The following is a 24,924-nucleotide window of genomic DNA, read 5'->3' as shown; positions in this document are numbered from 1 at the left end:
TTTAAGGATTTCTGATATGATTATAGTAATAAAAGTAAATCATACAATAGAATGTTTTTATGATTTTTTTTCCGACGGATATGTTGAACAAACATATATAACTGATAGTGTAATAAAAATGCATGTTTGTATTCTCACCTTTTACTTCAGTCGAGGATTTGTCTTACTATACAAATCCTTGCTTCAGTCTAGTACTGTGTAAATACAATGCATGTGTATTATACTGACACCACCTGGTAAAGGCGTGGTTAAATTCACGGTTATTATAAGATTAGCATTATGTAATTTTAATCTTTTGATCTTCACAAGAGTTTTGTTTGGCCTCAAGGGTTCACCGTTGTATGAAAAACATGGGGAAAAAAAGGATAAAACAGAAGTGCGGGTTTGAGACAGGATATTTTTTTTTTATTATTTGGGGAGGAATATGGTGGCAAAATAACTGAATCGCCGTTTTATATTTTTTAATATTTTGCGTTAGCTCAATTTTTTAATAAATAAGTGATCATAATTGTGTTGTAACATCGAAATTCTGAATTACTTTCAATTAAATAATTTCATAGATAATAAAATGCTCCGCAGGGCGCAGCTTGATACGACCGCAGAGGTCGAACCCTGAACAGTTGGGGCAAGTATGGACACAACATTCAAGCTTGATACAGCTCTGAATTTGGATTGTGATTAAATATTTGACACAGCATAGGTTTCTGACACAGAATGAATGTGGTCTAAGAACTTAAAAATTTTAAATTGGACATTCACCTATTATGGTCCAATATCTAAAATCTAAATACATGGTTAGATTCAGCATATCAAAGAACCCCAAGAATTCAATTTTTGATGAAATCAAACAAAGTTTAATTTTGGACCCTTTTGACCTCAATGTGGACAAAGTTGATAAAGGGGCCCAAAAATCAAAAATCTAAATACATGGTTAGATTCAGCATATCAAAGAACCCCATATATTCAATTTTTGTTGAAATCAAACAAAGTTTAATTTTGGACCCCGATTTGGACCAACTTGAAAACTGGGCCCATAATCAAAAATCTAAATACATGTTTAGATTCAGCATATCAAAGAACCCTAAAAATTCAATTTTTGTTAAAATCAAACTAAGTTAAATTTTGGACCCTTTGGACCTTTAATGTAGACCAATTTGAAAACGGAACCAAAAATTAAGAATCTAAATACACGGTTAGATTCGGCATATCAAAGAACCCTAAAAATTCAATTTTTGTTAAAATCAAACTAAGTTAAATTTTGGACCCTTTGGACCTTTAATGTAGACCAATTTGAAAACTGAACCAAAAATTAAGAATCTAAATACACGGTTAGATTCGGCATATCAAAGAACCCCAATAATTCAATTTTTGATGAAATCAAACAAAGTTAAATTTTGGACCCTTTGGACCTCAATGTGGACCAATTTAAAAACAAGGCCCAAAATCCAAAAACTTAATACACTGTTAGATTCAGCATATTAAAGAACCCCAAGAATTCAAGAATAAAACCCCATTGAAATTGATCAAGAAATAAGCAATTTATACAAAGTATCTTCTTTTGCACAATACTGTGCAATTGAATATTTCTTGCTATTGCGCAATACTGTACAATTGACAATTTCTTGCTATTGCGCAATATTGTGCTATTGGATATTTCTTGCTATTGCGCAATACTGTGCAATTGAAGATTTCTTGCTATTGCGCAATACTGTGTAATTGAAGATTTCTTGCTATTGTGCAATACTGTGCAATTGAAAATTTCTTGCTATTGCACAATACTTATTATATAATAATTTACACATCCTGTTTGGTGTGTATCTCCTACCTTATCATTATTATTTGCTTTTAAATATAAATCAGAAATAACCAACTTAACATGGAAAATTTTAAAAGAAAAAAAAAAGGAAAAAAAGAAAAAAAAAAATCCCCCCCCCAAATTTTTTGAACCCCCTTATGATTCATCACCCCCAATCTCAATCCCAGCCTTCCCTTAGTGGTATGGTACCTTGCAGTACAATTTCAGAGAGATCCATACACTTGAACACAAGTTATTGTCTGGAAAACTAGAAAAATGCTTATTTTTGGCCCCTTTTTGGCCCCCAATTCCTAAACTTTTCGGGCAATTACCCCAAAACTCAATTCCAGCTTTCCCTTTGTGATATGGAACCTTGTAGTACAATTTCAGTAATATCCAAACACTTACACACAAGTTATTGTCATGAAACTAGAAAAATGCTTGTTTTTGGCCCCTTTTTGGCCCCTAATTCCTTAACTGTTGGTACCATAACCCCCAAAATCAATCCCAACCTTCCTTTCGTGGTATTGAACCTTATGGTAAAATTTCATAGAGATCTATTAACTTAAACTAAAGTTAGAGTGCGAAAACCAATGTGTCTTCGGACGACGCGGGACGACGACGACGACGACGCCAACGTCATACCAATATACGACCAAAAAATTTTTAATTTTTGCGGTCGTATAAAAATGGCTCACGAAAACGAGCGTATAAATCAAAACTGTACTATTTCAAATTATCATCGGCAACCTTGAATATTTATTTAAATGTGCAGAGAAAATTATCAGTTACATTAATATAGTTTGGTCCGTCCAAAGCGATCTACATTTACATAATCGGGAATGCCCTGATTAAAATATTCTAAATCTCACAACGTATAAATTCTTTAGCTATTTGACCAACGATGTTTTAAAAAATTAACAGAATCAATCTAACGTCAACTTTCCTTTTTTGAATGGAGAAAGACCGGCGGAATCAATTTTCAATGTGCTTTATATCTTGTACCTTTGCAAGACTTATCATTCATTCATAACCCCACTCTTAACCAGAGACATATATACGTCTGTTTAAACTGACAAGAAAACTTCTAAAACGGACAAGCAGTATATTCTTTAAATTTCTGTGATTTAATACCAAGAAAGAAAAAAATCCCGAAATTAATTTGATACTCAATATTTTTCCCGGAAAATATTCACATCCTCATTCGGTCTGAAAAAAGGATAAGAATTTGGTATACAGAACATGCAGAAGTGTGAATGTCATAAAACCTAATTGTTATATCAGAAACCATTATAAATGTGAACCTGTATACGTAAGACCTCATGGGACGTCACCTAAGATCACCTAACCACATACAGGTAATATACAAGTAGCTCTGTTATACCCGGAAATGTCAAGGTTAATCACTACTGATACAGAATATACCAATGCAACGAAAATTCTGATGATTGTGAAGCATGACCATTCATTATTTTAGAGGCGTCTTAGGTGGGGGATTGCCGGAACAATTAAATTTAAATTCTGACTAGATTTTTTTTTCTCAATTTAAGTCACTGAACTAAAAAAAAAGAAGAAAACTACGCCCAAGAACAGAATTCTTCTTGTAAATTCATAAATACACCGTTCTTATTTTGTAACTTTCGATAGACATGAACTCCAACCCCCCCTCCCCAAACCTGGGAACAGTATATCTTACAATGTATATATTCCTGCCAAAATAACAAATAAAATGCTTCGCTGGGCGCAGCTTGATACGACCGCAGAGGTCGAACCCTGAACAGTTGGGGCAAGTATGGACACAACATTCAAGCTTGATACAGCTCTGAATTTGGATTGTGATTAAATATTTGACACAGCATAGGTTTCTGACACAGAAAGAATGTGGTCTAAGAACTTGAATTTTTTTAATTTACCTATTATGGTCCAATGTCCAAAATCAAAATACATGGTTAGAATCAGCATATCAAAGAACCCCATACATTCAATTTTTGTTGAAATCAAACAAAGTTTAATTTTGGACCCCAACTTGGACCAACTTGAAAACTGGTCCCATAATCAAAAATCTAAACACATGTTTAGATTCAGCATATCAAAGTACCCGAAGAATTCAATTTTTGTTAAAATCAAACTAAGTTTAATTTTGGACCCTTTGGACCTTAATGTAGACCAATTTAAAAAACAGGACCCAAAATTAAAAATCTAAATACACGGTTAGATTTGGCATATCAAAGAACCCCAATAATTCAATTTTTGATGAAATCAAACAAAGTTTAATTTTGGACCCTTTTGACCTCAATATGAACCAATTTGATAGCGGGCCCACAAATAAAAAATCTAAATACATGGTAAGATTCAGCATATCAAAGAACCCCATATATTCAATTTTTGTTGAAATCAAACAAAGTTTAATTTTGGACCCCAATTTGGACCAACTTGAAAACTGGGCCAAAAATCTAAAATCTAAATACATGTTTAGATTCAGCATATCAAAGAACCCCATATATTCAATTTTTGTTGAAATCAAACAAAGTTTAATTTTGGACCCCAACTTGGACCAACTTGAAAACTGGGCCCATAATCAAAAATCTAAACACATGTTTAGATTCAGCATATCAAAGAACCCTAAGAATTCAATTTTTGTTAAAATCAAACTAAGTTTAATTTTGGACCCTTTGGACCTTAATGTAGACAAATTTAAAAAAGGGACCCAAAATTAAAAATCTAAATACACGGTTAGATTCGGCATATCAAAGAACCCCAATAATTCCATTTTTGATGAAATCAAACAAAGTTTAATTTTGGACCCTTTGGACCTCAATGTGGACCAATTTAAAAACGGGGCCCAAAATCTAAAAAATTAATACACGGTTAGATTCAGCATATTAAAGAACCCCAAGAATTCAAGAATAAAACCCCATTGAAATTGATCAAGAAATAAGCAATTTATACGAAGTATCTTCTTTTGCACAATACTGTGCAATTGAATATTTCTTGCTATTGCGCAATACTGTACAATTGACAATTTCTTGCTATTGCGCAATATTGTGCTATTGGATATTTCTTGCTATTGCGCAATACTGTTAAATTGAAGATTTCTTGCTATTGCGCAATACTGTGCAATTGAAGATTTCTTGCTATTGTGCAATACTGTGCAATTGAAAATTTCTTGCTATTGCACAATACTTATTATATAATAATTTACACATCCTGTTTGGTGTGTATCTCCTACCATATCATTATTATTTGCTTTTAAATATAAATCAGAAATAACCAACTTAAAATGGAAAATTTTAAAAGAAAAAAAAAAGGAAAAAAAGAAAAAAAAAAAAAAAAAAATCCCCCCCCCCCCCAAATTTTTTGAACCCCCTTATGATTCATCACCCCCAAACTCAATCCCAGCCTTCCCTTTGTGGTATGGTACCTTGCAGTACAATTTCAGAGAGATCCATACACTTGAACACAAGTTATTGTCTGAAAACTAGAAAAATGCTTATTTTTGGCCCCTTTTTGGCCCCCAATTCCTAAACGTTTCGAGCAATTACCCCCAAACTCAATTCCAGCTTTCCCTTTGTGATATGTAACCTTGTAGTACAATTTCAGAAATATCCAAACACTTACACACAAGTTATTGTCATGAAACTAGAAAAATGCTTGTTTTTTGCCCCTTTTTTGGCCCCTAATTCCTAAAATTTTGAGGCAATTACCCCCAAAATCAATTACAGCCTTCCCTTTGTGATATGGAACCTTGTGGTACAATGTCAGAGAGATCCATACACTTACACACAAGTTATTGTCTGAAAGTTACAAAAATGCTTATTTTTGGCCCCTTTTTGGCCCCTAATTCCTTAACTGTTGGTACCATAACCCCCAAAATCAATCCCAACCTTCCTTTTGTGGTATTGAACCTTATGGTGAAATTTCATGGAGATCCATTCACTTAAACTAAAGTTAGAGTGCGAAAACCAATGTGTCTTCGGACGACGCCGGACGACGACGACGACGACGACGACGACGACAACGACGACGACGACGACGACGACGACGCCAACGTCATACCAATATACGACCAAAAAATTTTTAATTTTTGCGGTCGTATAAAAAGGAGAAAAAGAAAGACATGAACGGTAAATCACATCAGATTCAGATATTTATATAGTTGATTGTCGTTAGCTAAAGATGTAAATACATGTCTGAACTTATAAAAATAACAGGAAAGTATAAACTTGAAATAGATTTATGATGAATACTTTGCAACTGCGACACCCCTTTTTATCACAGCATACATGCATGTATTTAAATGACTGTCCGTTATTTCGATTAAGAATGACAATCGTACGTAAAATCCTATAGTTCATGGTGAGACTTTTTGTACCAGATATGCGACTTTTCGTATTTATATTTTCTCTTATATTACTCTCATTTGATATTTTATGCATAAGTGCAATATTGGGAATGGTTTATTACCACCACAAGCTAACTAAATAAATTAATCAATCCTCTAGCTGACCAGACGTTAATACAACTACTATCAGTCTATCCGCAGTGAAGTTTCTTTATTTCTTCAAATAGGCTTTTTGGGGATCATTAGTGTACGTCCAGTGGCATACATATTACATGCATGTTGGAACAGGAAAATTGACATCAGGTACTTTTAGAACCATGTTCACATTTTTATACATTATACCCAAAAATTGTGATGATGACTAATTTCTTAAACTGTTCAAAATAATCTTATTGAAAAATAAATCTGTGATTTTACTATGTCCATAACTTCGATGAACCAAAGCAAGTAATATATCGAACTGTATTTAAATCAGATTGGTTCTGGATGTTTATCTCGTATATTCAATTTACATGTATATATTCTAAATTGCGACTATCTATAGTTCCGTAACCTTCTATCTAGGCGTATAAACCAATGATCGACAAGTGCGAACATTTTGTTAAATCAATATTTGTATGTTTCAAGATGTCCATACTTATTGACAACGAGTATATACTTACATTTTCCCCAATTTACCCTTGGAAAATATGTAAATAGATTTTTTATTTTATCAAATCTTTTTTTGGGGAATTATTTAGATTTTCATAAATATCATTCTTTACACCAGAAAGGTTATTTATAAACAAGCGTATGAGTTTAGTAATGACTAGTATATCACTATCGGACACGCAAGACAAAGATGTATATTACACCTGATAGTTTCAAAATGGAAAGTTACAAGTTATCGGCCGTGTACACTGATCAATACCCTCAGAAGTGAAGTGATGCATGAACTTGCTTTACGTAATTGTGTAATAAGAGTTTTAAAGCCCGACAGGAAATCGCTTGAATACCTGGACGTGTCACCTCACAATACCTCTGGGATTTCTTAAGCCATGCTAGTGATCAGATAAGGGAAGGTCCGAATTTATTTAAATAAGTTTATTACATAAAAGAATTATGAACAAACTAGATTTTCGAAAACAATTTTACACGGAACACTTATTTATGACTTTGAACTTTGACTATAAACTAATTTCCATTAAAATTTCTTGTTTCAAAAACTTAGTTAAAAAAAAAAACAGTTTTAAAACGACAGACCATAGTACTAGTTATTTAAAAAAAAATATATATAATTACATTTTCCGTATCAAGTTAGTTAGGAAAGGTTGCACAACCATGTCTATTATAATCTTTTTTGTGACCCGGGAAACTGTTTATGCTTTCCTTGTCGGATAAAACAACCGTACGCTGGACAAGATATCGACACTCAATTACGGCTACGTTAGGTTACTGCTTGTTTTGGTACTTTGTGGTTTATAGATATATCGTGGTTTCTATTCAGGGAGGATGCCAAATGGCCGCATGCGGAGAATTGATACTCTAAATTTAAAATCGATGGTGATCTCTTATCTAGCAGAATAAAACTTTAATATTTATGAATTTGTGCTTTTTGTCGAGCCTTCGACTTTAGTCGAAAAAGCGAGACATAGCGATCCTACATTCCGTCGGCGTCGTCGTCGTCGTCGTCGTTGTCGTCGGCGGCGTCCACAAATATTCACTCTGTGGTTAAAGTTTTTGAAATTTTAATAACTTTCTTAAACTATCCTGGATTTCTACCAAACTTGGACAGAAGCTTGTTTATGATCATAAGATAGTATCCAGAAGTAAATTTTGTAAAAATAAAATTCCATTTTTTCCGTATTTTACTTATAAATGGACTTAGTTTTTCTGCCGGGAAATATTACATTCACTCTGTGGTTAAAGTTTTTAAAATTTTAATAACTTTCTTAAACTATCCTGGGTTTCTACCAAACTTGGACAGAAGCTTGTTTATGATCATAAGATAGTATCCAGAAGTAAATTTTGTAAAAAAAAAATTCCGTTTTTTTCCTTATTTTACTTTTAAATGGACTTAGATTTTCTGCCAGGAAACAACACATTCACTCTGTGGTTAAAGTTTTTAAAATTTTAATAACTTTCTTATACTATTTTGGATTTGTACCAAACTTGGACAGAAGCTTGTTTATGATCAAAAGCTAGTATCTAGAAGGAAATTTTGTAAAAAAATAAATCCATTTTTTCAGTATTTTACTTTTAAATGGACTTAGATTTTCTGCCAGGAAACAACACATTCACTCTGTGGTTAAAGTTTTTAAAATTTTAATAACTTTCTTATACTATTTTGGATTTGTACCAAACTTGGACAGAAGCTTGTTTATGGTCAAATGCTAGTATCTAGAAGGAAATTTTTTTTTTCTTCCAGTTAACATTACATTCAGTCTGCAGTTAAAGTTTTTAAACATTTATTAGATTCATAAACTATCCTGGATTTTTACCAAACTTGGACAGAAGCTTCTTACAATCAAAAGATAGTATCAAGAGGAATATTTTTATTGATTTACTTCCTCATTTTTGTTGAGCCTGCGATTAACAGAAAAAGTAGGCGAGACACTGGGTTCCGCGGAACCCTTACGAATTTTTTATACATAACGAACATAATATCAATTTTTCATTTTTTTGCGAAGTTTCCCTTTAATCTAAAACAAATAGCTGACAACACTTCAGGACTTTTGACAGATGAAAATCAACAAATAACACAAAAAAAATATCAAAAATAAAATAAAAATTGTATAAACTAGTGATTCTCCAGTTATATAATGATTTTATTTTTTCATCATGGTTTAATATATCATAAACAGCAGACTGTTTTCTAATATTCAGTTTTTTGGATTGGAAACAAAGGCATATAAAACATTACCTTTTCTATTTCCATCAGTAACTGTCTGGCCTTTCTTAAATCCTTATTTGCACTCTGACCTTGACCCTCATCATGGATATCATGTGACTGCAAATCAATAATTTGTCGAGGATTGTGAACACTTGATGTGGTCAACCTACCTAGTGACCCTTCAAACTGAGCTAAAAAATACAATATTGTATTATAAATTTCATAATCATCAGTAATTGAACAACAAGAATTTAAGTGAAAATGTGCAAGAAGTTATGTGAAAATGAGCAATAGGTTATGTGAAAATGTTCAATAGGTTATGTGAAAATGTTCAATAGGTTATGTGAAAATGTTCAAGAAATAGATAAACATAAGGTATGCATAATTTTAATCAATTAAACACTTTTATATATAAGAAAAAAAATATTCAAATGCAATAATTTTTGTAATTCTACTTGTTCTTTTTCCCCCCTTTTCTTGGAATGTGAATGAATCTAAATTTCAAAACTTATATCAAGAAATGGATCACATAATACTTGAATTACACAAATTACACAAAATAAGTTCTGTCCTCTGTGAAATGAGTTTTTAAGGCCACATTTCACAGAGCAATATGTTAAAAAAAAAATAGTTTAACAGAGATTAATCCTTTAGAATGATCTGTATTTACCAGGTTTATAGGCCCTTGTCTCTAGCTTAGCCATGGCTGGTATTACTAGTTCTGGTTGATTTTTACCATCCAGTTCCCCATTCTCTATCTGTTTCTGTCTTTCTAATGCCTTCTTCTTTATAGCAAATGTCTAAAATCAAGACAGTTTTGAATTTCAATTTTGGTCCTTAAATAACAATATTCTTAAACATAATTTTTGGCTTTCTTTTTCAGCTTGAGAAATAAATTGAACCTTAAAAATGACCACCCTTACACCTGCATAACATATAAATACATTAAATGAATGAAAGACACTGTATTATTACTACGTATTCAGATACATTTATATTTTCTATTCCAAAACAAATACGGCATAAAGACGACTTTTGAATTTTTAATTCAGTTATATAGTATATAAAATAAACCATGAGGAGAAAATCATGACACTGCCCGTAATTAAAAACATGTTAACTATCATGTTAACTGAGGCACTAAATTCATGCATAAATCTCCCGTAACATGTGACCTGTGCTATGGACAAAGATATTGAACAAAGGCTCTGCATTCAACTTGAAACTAAAGTTTACACAAGGAACAATTACTTTTCTGCTTGTACTTAGTTTGGCTAATGCTAGCCCTCAAAGGCTTAATTTCAAATTGATTGAACAATTGACTTCTTAATTCTCAAGTAAGTTAATGTATGTTACTAACAGTGTAATAATAATCATCTATATAAGGATTATCTGTCTGTAACTGTAACAACTGTATCTTAATAATCCAGTCTTTTTCTTTCTGTGTCATCAAGCCAGCATAATCGTCCATCCTACGATGTTCATTGTCTGCATCATACTGGTAGTAACGTCTGTTGTTAAATGATCTGTTTTCTCTATAATCTCTGTCTCTGTAATTCTCTCTGTGTTCTCGCTCTCTGTAATTTCTGGACAGATAAGTAAAATAGTTGTAAGTTTTTTCCCCATGGTTAGTTCTACAATATTTTCAATATGATTTTAGGCCTTCCAAAAATAAAATTTAAGACCATTTATGTAAAATCAATTCCTGTCACTTCAATAAATTTTGTAGCATGTACCAATCATTGCTTCTATCTGATTGACAAAATTTTGTGTTTCTTGAGAATTAACGTATGAAATTCAGCATTTTTTATACTTATGCTTCTACAAAAAGAATGCAATAAATCTCCAAGGCTAAGCACATACTCAATAAGGAAAATGACAAAGTCCATTTGTGAATATTATAAAAACCATGGATTCTTCAAACCTGACAAAAAAATGAATCAATTTCAATATCTGTAAATGATTATATGCAAGTTTGTCAGTTTTGTTCACAAGTGTAGAAATAGTTACTTAGATAATAAATGATCGGCACTGATTTTCGAACTCCTCCAAGTCATCGCTGATATAAACCTACAATATAAATTTCATAAAATACTGGCAAGAATTGTACACATGAGAGCGCTTTGTACACATGAGAGCGCTAACGATGCAATTTTCCATATAATTAATGTTTCCAAGGGGCATAACTCTTTAAAAAATAATTGATCGGCACTGATTTTCAAACTCGTCTGATACATTGCTGATATAAACCTATGATATAAGTTTCATAAAAATCTGGCAAGAATTGTACTAATGAGAGCCCTAACGATGCAATTTTCCATATAATTAATGTTTCCAAGGGCATAACTCCTTTAAAGATAATTGATCGGCACTGATTTTTGAACTCGTCCCAGACATTGCCGATATAAACCTATGATACAAGTTTCATAAAAATCTGGGAAGAATTGTACACATGAGTGAGCTAACGATGCAATTTTCCATATAATTAATGTTTCCAAGGGGCATAACTCTTTTAAAAATAATTGTTTGGCACTGATTTTCGAACTCGTCCAAGACATTGCTGATATAAACCTACAATATAAGTTTTATAAAAGTCTGCAAAGAATTGTACATGTGAGACCGTTAACAAGACCGGTCGGACACCCAGTATTTCTATGTTCCCCCGCAGCGTGTTGCGCGGGGGACAAAAATAGAATAATAAGGATTAAAGGATGTGAACCATGTCTGAACTACCTATACACAAGAAATCAAATTTATTAGAAAAATTAGATAAATAATTCAGTTTTACTTCCTTTGATGACATACAAGTTTTGTTCCTTTCTGTTTAGTGGTACACTAGTTGTAAATACACAATTATGACGACGGTGATGTAGATGAAAAAGAGGAACAATAACAATGGAAAGTGATCCCTACTTATTCACTCTGCTTCTAAGACAACACAATTAAACTGTACAAACACTATTTTCCAAGTTGAGTCAATTTTTACCGAATTCTGCAAATTATTTCCAACAGTCTTCTTTTTGCCATTAATTTCATGAAGAACTGAATTCTACAAAACATGGGATAAGAACAAATGTTACCTTTTGTACAAAAATATTGATAATAGACAGGTAAATACCAGTACTTACGGATGATTTTGCTTGTCTCCCCAGTTTTGATATGTCCCTCTTCCTCTTCCTCGAGTATGTCGTGGGTCTGTGTTTCCATTATGATGATGAGGTATCCTAGGTGCAATAAAGTCAAACAATGTCACAGGTTTCACCATTGAACTAAATTGGCAAAATTAAAAGCAAAATTGAAAGTTGAATAAATTTAGTCAAATCCTTACAACACCTTCACCTTTGACCCATCCAGCCAAAACATGCAAGCAGCCTAAAAAGTTGTTCTGCTGATTACATGTCTACATCCAAATTTGTGTTAGAATCATTGCACTTTTTTCCCTTCAATCTTCATATTATGAGTAGTAATGTGTAATTTCTTTTTAAGGCTCAAAAATCCTATTACACAAATGTACATCACAGTACTGTCAAATCAAATAACTTTGTGTTCCAAGATAATCTTTTTAAAAAGAATGTGAATGTTCCTAATGTAATGAAGTCCTTGTTTGGAAACATGACATGTTGTGCCTGAGGCAAACTACACCTGAATACACAACAATCATAATATATATGATGAATATGCATGTTCTTATGTAATTAAATGATGTTTTCAGTTAATGTGAGAAAGAAAACAACTTCAAAGAATTCACAGAAAACTTGATTGATGTAAAAATAAATCAGTGCACAAAGGTCAGATTCTCAATTAAACTAGTTGCAAGACAGCTTAGAACTACTCAGTGTTATTGAAATGTAAATGTCTCTAAATGAGAGATGACTGTTACTTATTAGTTAAGCTAGGAACTGTGTATATTTCATCACTTTCACACTACCAACCATCACCATAGCGCAAAAAAAAGTATGTCTTATTTTTCCAATTTGTTTATCATATTAACCCAAAAAAATCATCCTTTCAACACAAGTTACTTCCACCTATAACTGTTGCCAAGAAAACATTCCACAATTTTACTTTTTTACTTTCCCAAATTACCTGTTTGGTTGTGGAGTACTAAAGCCTGCAGGACTGTGTCCTTGACCCGGGTGAATAGGAAATCTAGCTGTTGGACTTGGGTGGTGATTAGCAGGACTATTATATGAATTTCTGTTGTTGTATGGGCTCTGCTGGTGTGGGGCTGGACTATTATAAGGACTATGATTTGGTGGTATTGATCCTCTTCCCATCTGCCTTGGAATGCCAATGGGTGCAGTTGGTGCTCTATTAGCTATTTATAAAAAGAACAGAATTCTTTCAGATAAATACAATACATATTTTCTCTCTGATTCTATAAGCACTAAAAAGTAGTATTCATTCTTAATAAACATAATAAATAAATGTGCACTACACAAAAATAATGAATAAACTTTAGGAAATGTAATTTGTGTTTTTTTAGTACTCTGTATTATGAGAAATAAATGTGATTGTATATTTAACTGTAGGCTCTTTAAGAGATCTACAAGAGTCAAGCTGTTTTAAATTTATCAATGGATACTACACTAGATGTGACGGTATGACATGAATGCCAACGCCTGCAGCCTTATTGTGAAAAAAGTTGGGTCGTCAATCAGTATGAAATGCAAACTTTATCTTTAAGTCTACATTATACACTAATGCACCAAAAAATCAGATTCAATTCTGCAGGTATTCATATTGCCAAAAAATGCTGGACAAGTACCACTTTTTTTCAATTTCTAAGTCAAAGGGCTGTAATTCTGTGAAAAGTTGGTCAACCTTAACAAAACACAAACTCTATCTGTATGTCTACATGATACACTAATGCACTAAAAAACAGATCCAAATTTGCAGGTATTCATAATGACAAAAAGTCTGGACAAGTACAATTTCCATGAACTTTTTAACTCCAAGGGCTGTAATTCTGTTATAAGTCAGAAGAACTGTACCAAACACAACCTTGATCTATAAGTAATTTTTATACACTTATATACCACAAAATCAGATAAATACTATAAAAGTGCAGACAAATGTTTTATTTCAGGATGACTAACTGACTGACATGGGGAACTCTATATGCCCTTGCCACTTAGTTCCAGGGGCATTAAAAATAAATGTGGATAGTGTCCACATGTGGACACAGTTGATGCCCCAGCTTGCATATCATATAGTTATAAAGGGACATAACTGAAGAACGGTAAAAGTGATGATACCCAAATTTGAACTTGATCTGAGTTTTGTGGTAATAAGCATTGTGTGTAAGTCTCATAACATTTCGATAAAGGGGCATAACTCAATAATGGTTAAAGTGACACTACCCAAATTCAGCTTGATCTGTGTTTTATCAGTGGAAGTCAAAATTAAACATTGCATTGTATAAAGCATTGATTGTAGTTGATTCAACTATTAATCATGGACAAAGGACAATTTTAAAAATTACTTGATATTTAGAAGAAAATAAAAATTTTGCAATTTTTCCATTTACAAAGGGGCATAACTCTAGAACAGTTAAAGTGACGCCACCAAAATTCAACCTTAATAAGCATTGCTTATAAGTTTCATAACATTTGGTTGAGGCAAACTAAAGTTAGAGAACGGAAACGATAAATTCAGCAATTTTTCCATTTGTAAAGGGGCATAACTCTAGAATGGTAAAAGTGACGCCACCAAAATTCAAGTTTGATCTGTGTTTTGTGTTTATTAGCATTGTGTATAAGTTTCATAACATTTGGTTGAGGCAAACTAAAGTTAGAGAACGGAAACGATAAATTCAGCAATTTTTCCATTTGTAAAGGAGCATAACTCTAGAACGGTAAAAGTGGCGCTACCCAAATTTGGTCTTGATCTGAGTTTTGAGGTAATAAGTATTGTGTATAAGTTTCATAACATTTGGTTGAGGCAAACTTAAGTTAGAGAATGGAAACGGAAAATTCAGCAATTTTTCCATTTGTAAAGGGGCATAACTCTAGAACAGTTAAAGTGATGCCACCCAAATTCGAACTTGATCTGTGATTTGTGGTAATAAGCATTGTGTATAAGTTTCATAACATTTGGTTGAGGCAAACTAAAGTTAGAGAACGGAAACCAATTTTGGGACGTACGTACAGACAGACAAGGGTAAAACTTAATGCCCCCTCCGCTACGGCGGGGGCATAAAAACTTACAATCATAGTAAATTTCCTTATTCTTATTAACCTAAACAAGATGATACAATAAGGTAACCCTGCATCCACTAGTCTCTCTCAAGTCAGGGCAAGGTTTCAGTCCCATTACCAACAATATTGCAAAGTCTCTCAAGTCAGGGTAAGGTTTCAGTCCTATTACCCATAATGTAGCAAAGTCTCTTAAGTCAGGGTAAGGTTTCAGTCCCATTAACTACCATGTAGCAAAGTCTCCCAAGTCATGCAAGTCAGGGTAAGGTTTCAGTCCCATTACGGCGGTACTCACAATGTAGCAAAGTCTCTCAAGTCATGCAAGTCAGGGTAAGGTTTCAGTCCCATTACTCACAATGTAGCAAAGTCTCTCAAGTCATGCAAGTCAGGGTAAGATTTCAGTTACATTAACCACAATGTAGCAAGGTCTCCCAAGTCATGCAAGACAGGGTAAGGTTCAGTCCCATTACTCACAATGTAGCAAAGTCTCTCAAGTCATGCAAGTCAGGGTAAGGTTTCAGTCCCATTAACCACAATGTAGCAAAGTCTCTCAAGTCATGCAAGTCAGGGTAAGGTTTCAGTCCCATTACTCACAATGTAGTAGTCTCTCAAGTCAGGGTAAGGTTTCAGTCACATTACCCACCATATAGCAAATAAAATTGAGAATGGAAATGGGGAATGTGTCAAAGAGACAACAACCCGACCATAGAGCAGACAACAACTGAAGGCCACCAATGGGTCTTAAGTCTCTCAAGTGAGGGTAAGGTTTCAGTCCCATTAACCACAATGTAGCAAAGTCTCTCAAGTCAGGGTAAGGTTTCAGTCCCATTACCAACAATGTAGCAAAGTGTCTCAAGTCATGCAAGTCAGGGTAAGGTTCAGTCCCATTACTCACAATGTAGCAAGGTCTCTCAAGTCATGCAAGTCAGGGTAAGGTTTCAGTCCCATTAACCACAATGTAGCAAAGTCTCTCAAGTCAGGGTAAGGTTTCAGTCCCATTACTCACAATGTAACAAAGTCTCTCAAGTCATGCAAGTCAGGGTAAGGTTTCAGTCCCATTACCAACAATGTAACAAAGTCTCTCAAGTCATGCAAGTCAGGGTAAGGTTTCAGTCCCATTACCAACAATGTAACAAAGTCTCTCAAGTCAGGGTAAGGTTCAGTCCCATTACCCACAATGTAGCAAAACTAAATTAAATTTTTTTAAATAGAATAATGTCCGTTCCTACCATTCAATTTGTATCAAATAATGAATATTTTGCATATTAAAAAATAGAAAAATCTATTTGATACTAAAAATTCAACTTCAACAATTAATCTTCAAATGACAATCCTATGAATTTCAATGAAAAATTTGTTGAATTTACACTAAAAACTTAAGTTTCCTGGAAAGTTCCAACATCAATGGATGAAAATAATTAATTATCTTATTGTAAAAATTTAAACATGTGCATTCCACAAATCAAATTCATTAAATATGCTAAAGGGAATCACTCCTGGGCTGCTCCATTGTTAATGCTTGGACGGAATTGTAACCCTGATGGGAGAGTAAGACATCTAGATTCTACCACACTCAAGATAGTTAAACTTTCAAACTTTAAAATTTGAGGTTAACTGAACATTTCATCTTTTGAAAATTTAACTATTGAAATATATGATAATATAACCAATTGAAAATATGTGTAACTCATGCACAAACCAATAAAACCTATATATATGGTAAATTCAAAACTTGCAATAAGTGCCAGATTAGATGCTTTCTTGCACTGTTAACAAACCCATATGTTACAATGATCTCCAAGTTTTGTTTAGAGTACCAAATGGGGTGACAGTTAGTTATAATGACATATCCAGGGATATCTGACAGTCACTTCTATTTTTCCATGGTCATGTATCAATTAGAAGAAATTTAACAGTAAAATGTTTTTGAAAAGTAACTTGCCATTGTGAGCATTAAATGTTCAATTATTTATGATGGGGTAGGGATACATATTCAATATTTTCTGTCAGAATATAGCATAATTAATTCTCATTGAATTCTGTAAAAATCCTTAGTGAATAATCACATTCTATTTACATATATAGCTGCCCCCTCAAAAACTTGATAACAAGGAGCCTTCCAAAATAAATAATGATTCAAAAGATGATTTTAATATTACAATTTCAGATTCTACATATTGGTGCATTTTTTGTGTGATTTGATATCAACTACTTGTGGATAGTTGTCTCATTAGCAATCATACCACATCTCCTTATTTTTATATTGACCTACCCAACATTTCCAACAACTGACCCCTGGCATAGGGTGAGATCAATCGTGCCTGAGACAAAGGTGATTGCATGAAGAGAGGGGACACTGAATAAGTGGGAGGTGAAGGCGTGGTTCTACGCCCTGGTGTTAAACCCATCATTCCTGTTAGAAAGTAGAATACACACATTGACAGATTACATAAGTTATGACAGTGGACTACTGGATCTTACTTTCACATCAATTTACTGCCTTTTGCTTGAAATTCTAGTGCCAAAAAACATATTAAGAAAATTTTCAAAGATCCTTCGACTTTCTTAACTAAACACAATGAAACAACCTAAACTTCATTCATTTGAAAAAAATTGTCTTCATTTGAAAAGTTTTTTATTTCAACTATACTTATTCTAAGATTTAATTTTTAAACACACTGCTTGGACACTGAACAGTGAATCATTAATACATGATTTAAATAAGTTACACTTAAAGATGATGAAATGAAGAGGCAACATCGCATAACACAATGTTATTGTTTCATTCCTTTTGTCTAATTAGAAAAATAAGGACCTTTTTTTCTTAATGAATAACTTTTCAGTACATTTTGTATTCAAATTTTACACAAATGAAATGTAAATAGTATTAAAATAAATGTTTTGTTTTGAGCAGTTAAAATCTGCAAACTGAAAGCAAGATCCAATATACATATATACAAGAGTTCTGAATATTAATATTCTAGCTAACATAAAGAAAATACAAACAAAACCATTTGTCTAGCTATTCATATGTACATGTATTCAGTTATCTCTCCATTTGATTTTCAGGAAGAAATAATTGATCAGTTTAGAACAATTAAATGGACATAAATTACACTGTAAACATGAAATATTTTAGTATTTTACTGAAAAAAATATATAGCTTAATGTCTGTTCAAGATATACAAGTAGATGGTATTTTGGAAGCATTCTTTTACCAAATCATTAATCTTATCTTTGAATCTTCAGTGTTTCAATTTGAAAAATTTGAGAAAAAACTGAAATACTCTTTCATTCAGCTATAATTTACATTTTTCAGTTCCTATTCTTCTTACCAAACAAACATAGATACAAGTGTTTAACTCTTTTTCTTGTAACTTGTCAGTTCAATTTGATTTTGAATTAGTCATTGTCCATGTAACAAAAATATGCTTTAAATGACTTAATCTTAGACTTTATGAGGGTTTGGTTATGGTGTTTACAAAGTAGAGAAAAATGGGAAAATAAAAGAAGAAAAAATTGGGCCAACAATATAACGAATTGAGAATAATGGAGTGCTTAAATATAAAGAATAATGAGCTGAAATGAGTAAAAAATTCTAATAAATATAGATTCTACCACTGCATCAAGTGTGATATAATATTTATCCACTCGAGACAGTTAAATCTTCAAATTTAAAACTCAAGGCTCGCAGAGCAATTTGATTATTTCAAATTTAACTGTTGAGATTGGATAAATATCCTATTGCATGAGATTTGGTGGTGGAATCTGTTTCTCAATGATTTTTAGACAATATATCGACTATCCCAATCCTTCTTTTCGAGTGATCTGCAAAAAAGATGTGTTCTTTCTATGTGACATCATCAGGCAAGGTCACCTTTTTTCGTGATATCACAATAGGAAATTCAGAGGAAAGCAAAAAAGTTTGAAGTCATAATCAATTTTGACCAATGAAGAACTGAGATCAAACAAACTTCACGTTGAATAAATAAAAATAATTAACAGGTCAGGAAAAGGCTAAATTGAATAAGAATTAGAAAAAATGTTATATCAACCGGGTGTATTAGATTAGTGAATAATTCATTACAGTGCTTGGCACACAAGAACACATCAAGATTAAAGCTTATTTCAAGTTCTATAATAAAACAGGGCAAATATGTCATATAAAAACAGATATTGGTTCATTATTTGGCAATTACAAAGTTTAATAACAAAAAAGTTACAAAATAAAAAATTGTATAAACCTTGGTCCTGGCCTGGGGCAATTTAAAAATTTTTTGCATTAAAAAGTATAGACTTCTGCAAATTCAAAATTTATTACAATGTTTTTTTTAAATCATTGTTATTGATCATGAAATGTTCTTCAGATTTTTCACACAAATCATTTAAAGATTTATATGAAATCAAGAGATTGCTAAAAATATCTATATTGAAACTGCGTTCAATTTGATATTTGGTCATCCTAAAAGCCAGAAAAGTAATACTAATATTGATAGATAATCATGGTTCTTCAAAAGATAGGCTTTTTTCACGACTCAATCTGATGAGATTTAGCCGAGGTACATCCTCAAGTTTAAAAGACCATTGATTATCTGTTTATTTGCATTTTCTATGACGTAGGTTTATTACGTCATTCTGTCACGACTTGACTGAGAAAAACACTTATCACTTGAATAGCGCTAGATGTAAAATCATCATACAGAAAGATCAAAGGAAAATTTGACAAAATAGTGATATGAATAATATTTGAATTATCAGGCTCCTTATAAAACTGAATATACATGTACATGTAGTGGGTGAGTATATATGGGATATTTATATATATATCTTAATATGCATGCATCATTTGGAAGTAATAATTCTCTAGGAATACATTTTTTATGTTATTATTTCTTAAAATGACAGGTATTTTTCTACACATATGCTTTCATATATTCTAAAAATTTCATGGAAAAATGTATCCAAAGAAATAAATTATCCCACAGTATCAAATTAAACCCAATTATAACCAAGATGCTAGTGCAATGATAAAAACCTAGTGGAGACTGTCGGCTATTTCCCATCATCACAGGTGACATGTTGTTCTGACGAGGTGGAGTAATACCCATCACATCGGCTAGGGGCGAGTTACGTCCCTCCATCATTCTAGGATGGATCATCGCACCCCGTCCAGGGGGTGTCATCCCCATCATGTCTGTTATCGGTGAATAATGTCCTTCTGTCATCCTCTGAGGGATCATAGTTGGAGGTGTTGATATAGAAATACCAGATAATGGAGATTTACGACCATTCATCACGTTCATTGGAGATGGTGGATACTGGTTGTATACTTGTGGTGGTCTCTGTAGATTAAAATAATATATTCAAAAGATACACCAGAACTATATCAACACAATTCTAAATGTGTATCTTTGGCTACCAATACAGGCAATAAACAGAAAACTTAAAGTTTCAAGATTCCTTTAGGTATAAGTTTCTTCAAAACATGAACCAAAGAAAAGTTATTTTGACGGACGCAATCACTGAAAGAGATTTCTAGATTTAGACAGGTTTATAAACATGTTGAATTAAAAATTAAATAACTAAATAATCTTATTTCAAGGGATTAAGTTTATGAGTACTGAACTAACCTCCCATTTCTTAAACTAAAAGAAAGAATGAAGCAAGTAATAAATTTAAAACATAAAATATTATTAAGTTTAATTCAGAAAATGACCTTAAGTACTTTTCTTAGCTTCAGAAGATATTAATTTAAGGTCAAGACTAGAATGACAGGTAAGGGTAACATGCTAGACATAACAATGATAACAACTTAACAAACGTATATAACTTTTGATCTTGACACATGTTACACACTTATACATACATGAGAATTTCAAAGGTTAATAAGAACAATTTGCACAAGTTTGTACATAACTTTGTATTCAAATATACAATGTATCAATGACCTGTTTTGCATCAGGATGATTGATAAAAAGAATGAAATAAGGGTGCACTCTCTGAATTTTCACACTTGCATAATTGATTTTAACTGAATACCAGTAATATATCAACAACTCTTTGAGTAAAACTTTTTACTACATGTATGAAATAAAATGCTTTGCTGAGCGCAGCCTGATACGACCGCAGAGGTCGAACCCTGAACAGTTGGGGCAAGTTTGGACACAATATTCAAGCTTGATACTGTCTGATTTTGGATTGTGATCAAATTTTGACATAATATAGGTTTCTGACACAAAATAAATGTGATCAAAGATCTTAAAAATTTGAAATGGGACATTTAATTTACCTAGAATGGGCTGATATCCAAAATCTAACAACATGGTTAGATTCAGCATATAAAAAAACACAAAACTTAATTTTAGTTGAAATCAAACTAATTTAATTTTGGACCCTTCAAACCTTAATATGGACTAATTTGAAAACAGGGCCCAAAATAAATAAACTGTTTCGCCGAGCGCAGCTGGATACGACAGCAGAGGTCCAATCCTGAACAGTTGGGGCAAAAATGGACACAATATTCAAGCTTGATACAGGTATGAATTTGGATTGTAATTAAATATTTCACACATTATAGGTTTCTGAAACAGAATAAATGTGTCAAAGAACTTGACATTGGTTGTATGATTTGAATTTATATTCAATTTAAGATTTCTTGCTGTTGTGCAATACACTGTGTGCAATACACTGTGCTGTTGCGCAATACTTAGTAAATCTGTTTTCAGACTATATACAAAGAATTAGCAAAATAAATTGTGACCCCAAATTTTTTTCTTTGGAAAATTGACAATTTCTTAAATCTTGAGGGGGAAAAAAATTGACCCTCCCCCCCTCCAAAAAAAATAATATTTGAAGAGAATTTTCTTTTTAATTTCTGAAATCTTAAATCAGAAAATATTGCCTCCCGTCAATTTCTTTTTTACCCCCCCCCCCCCCCTACCCCATTTTTCCAACAAAAAAAAAAATTTCCCTCAAGATATGGTCATAATCTCAATTCAAATTTCCAATGGAGTTTGCAACCATAATTACCAATTTAAATACATCATAAAAGTCTTAAAATAGAAAATGACATGCATAATCATGGCTAAAATTAATATTCCTTTAATAGTAACTTCTAAAAATAAATTGACAGCTAATCACCTCAAGACAATACAACATTTCTTTATACATAATTTAAAAGAAGTGTAAGGGAGGTAAATACACTGCTTTTAAATTGTCCATTAACTAAGAAACCCTTGTTTTTCCCCCTATTTGCCCCCAATTCCTAAACGGTATGAGCCATAACCCCCCAAAGCAAATCCTAACTATCCCTTTGTGGTATGGAAACTTGTGGTATAATTTCAGAGAGATCCATACACCGTTCCACAAGTTATTGTCTGGAAACTAGAAAAAAATGCTTATTTGGGCCCCTTTTTGGCCCCTTATTCTTAAATTGTTAGGACTATAACCCCCAAAATCAATCCCAACCTTCCTTTTGTGGTTATAAACCTTGTGTTTAAATTTCATAGATTTCTATTTACATTTACTAAAGTTATTGTCCGGAAACCAAATGTCTTCGGACGACGACAACGACAATGTGATACCAATAGACAACCGCAAAATTTTTTGCGGTCGTATAAAAATGCTTGTTTAAGACCCTTTTTGGCGCCTAATTCTTGAACGGTTTGGCCAATTACCCCCAAAATGAATCCCAACCTTCTCATTGTGGTATTGAACCTTTTGTTTAATTTCATAGAGATCCGTACACTTAAACTAAAGTTATTGTCCGGAATCCAAATGTATGATTTGAATCTATATTCAATTGAAGATTTCTTGCTGTTGTGCAATACTTAGTAAATCTGTTTTCAGACTATATACAAAGAATTAGCAAAATAAATTGTGACCCCCAATTTTTTTCTTTGGAAAATTGACAATTTCTTAAATCTTGAGGAAATAAAATTGCCCACCCCCCAAAAAAAATTTTCTTTTTACCCCCCAAAATTATTTTTTTGACCCCCTCCAAAAAAATAACATTTGAAGAGAATTTTCAATTTTCTTTTGAGGAAAAATTGCCCCTCCCCCCCAAACCCCCTTCCAAAAAAAATAATTTTGAAGAAATTTTCTTTTTGTAAAATGTGGTACAAATTAAGAGACATCCATACACTTAAACAAGTTATTGTCTGAAAACTAGAAAAATGCTTGTTTTAGACTCTTTTTGGCCCCTAATTCCTGAACGATTTGGGCAATTACCCCCAAAATGAATCCCAACCTTCTATTTGTGGTATTGAACCTTGTGGTACAATTTCAAAGCAATCAAAATACTTATACACAAGTTATTGTCCTGAAACTAGACAAATGCTTGTTTTGGCCCCTAATTCCTAAACGGTTGGGACCATCACCCCCAAAAACAATCCCAACCTTCCTTTAAATTTTGTGGTATTGAACCTCTTGGTTAAATTTCATAGCGATCCATACACTTAAACTAAAGTTATTGTCCGGAAACCAAATGTCTTCGGACGACGCTGATGCCGTGATACCAATATACGACCGTAAATATTTTTTGCTGTCGTATAAAAATCTATATGCACAATAAGATTCAGCATATCATACAGCCGCAATAATTCAGTTTTTGATGAAATCAAACAAATTTTAATTTTGGACCCTTTTGACCTCAATGTAGACCTCAAAAAATATCCAAAATAGTAATACAAGGTTAGAACCCCCAAAAATTAAAGACTTTAAATTAATCCCATTGAAATTGGTTAAAAAATTTGTATTTATTTTCAATTGAAGATTTCTTGCCATTGCGCAATACTGTGCTGTTGTGCAATACTGTGCTATTGGGCAATATTGTGCAATTGAAGATTTCTTGCTATTGTGCAATATCACAGCGCAATACTATGCTATTGTGCAATACTGTGCTATTGCGCAATACTGTGCTATTGCCCAATACTGTGCTATTGCACAATACTGTGCAATTGAAGATTTCTTGCTAATGCGCAATTCTGTGCTATTGAAGATTTGATATTGCACAATACTGTGCTATTGCGCAATACTGTGCTATTGCGCAATACTGTGCATTTGAAGATTTTCACTATTGCGCAATACTGGTCTATTGTGCAATACTGTGCTGTTGCGCAATACTGTGCTGTTGCACAATACTGTGCAATTGAAGATTTCTTCTTGAAGCTTTTCAAAAAATTTGAAATTTCAAAAATTTAAGAAAAATAAATGGGAAATGTGTCCATGGGACACAGATGATGCCCCCATGCTTGCATATAACATTATAAATGGACATAACTCAATAACTGTAAAAGTGATGCTACCCAAATGTGTACTTGATCTGAGTTTTGTGGTAATAAGCATTGTTTATAAGTTTCATAACATTTAGTAGGGGCAAACTTAAGTTAGAGAACAGAAACGAAAAATTCAGCAATTTTTCCATTTGTCATGGGGCATAACTCTAGAACTGTAAAACTGATGCTACTAAGATTCAAACTTATCTGTGTTTTGTGGTAATAAGCATTGTGTTTAAGTTTCATAACATTTGACTGAGGCAAACTAAAGTTAGAGAACGGAGACGAAAAGTTAGCAATTTTGCCATTTGTAAAGGAGCATAACTCTAGAACGGTAAAAGTGACACCACCAAAATTCAAACTTGATCTGTGTTTTGCGGTAATTAGCATTGTGTATAAGTTTCATAACATTTGGTTGAGGCAAACTGAAGTTAGAGAACGGA

The 24,924-nt window shown here is 32.7% G+C and overlaps 1 protein-coding gene across 3 annotated transcripts in view; it reads right to left on the bottom strand.

Moving 5' to 3' along the window:
* The window catches only part of LOC127725592 (protein PAT1 homolog 1-like), a 59,399-nt gene that overhangs the window by 20,211 nt on the left and 14,264 nt on the right, over positions 1 to 24,924 (bottom strand). Inside the window, exons 8-14 of one of the 3 annotated variants that reach the window (XM_052232675.1) lie at positions 20,242 to 20,548; positions 17,479 to 17,619; positions 13,096 to 13,327; positions 12,138 to 12,278; positions 10,370 to 10,595; positions 9,680 to 9,809; positions 9,040 to 9,200 (exon numbers count right to left, since the gene is read on the bottom strand). In XM_052232675.1, coding sequence (XP_052088635.1) covers positions 9,040 to 9,200; positions 9,680 to 9,809; positions 10,370 to 10,595; positions 12,138 to 12,278; positions 13,096 to 13,327; positions 17,479 to 17,619; positions 20,242 to 20,548 — 1,338 coding nt within the window. The remainder of the gene's footprint in view (positions 1 to 9,039; positions 9,201 to 9,679; positions 9,810 to 10,369; positions 10,596 to 12,137; positions 12,279 to 13,095; positions 13,328 to 17,478; positions 17,620 to 20,241; positions 20,549 to 24,924) is intronic. The other 2 variants (XM_052232677.1, XM_052232678.1) reach the window with 2 other exon arrangements.

Source organism: Mytilus californianus, unplaced genomic scaffold (genome assembly GCF_021869535.1).
Source record: "Mytilus californianus isolate M0D057914Y unplaced genomic scaffold, xbMytCali1.0.p SCAF_15, whole genome shotgun sequence".
In the NCBI taxonomy this organism is placed as follows: domain Eukaryota; kingdom Metazoa; phylum Mollusca; class Bivalvia; order Mytilida; family Mytilidae; genus Mytilus; species Mytilus californianus.
This window is presented reverse-complemented; position numbering and strand designations above follow the sequence as displayed.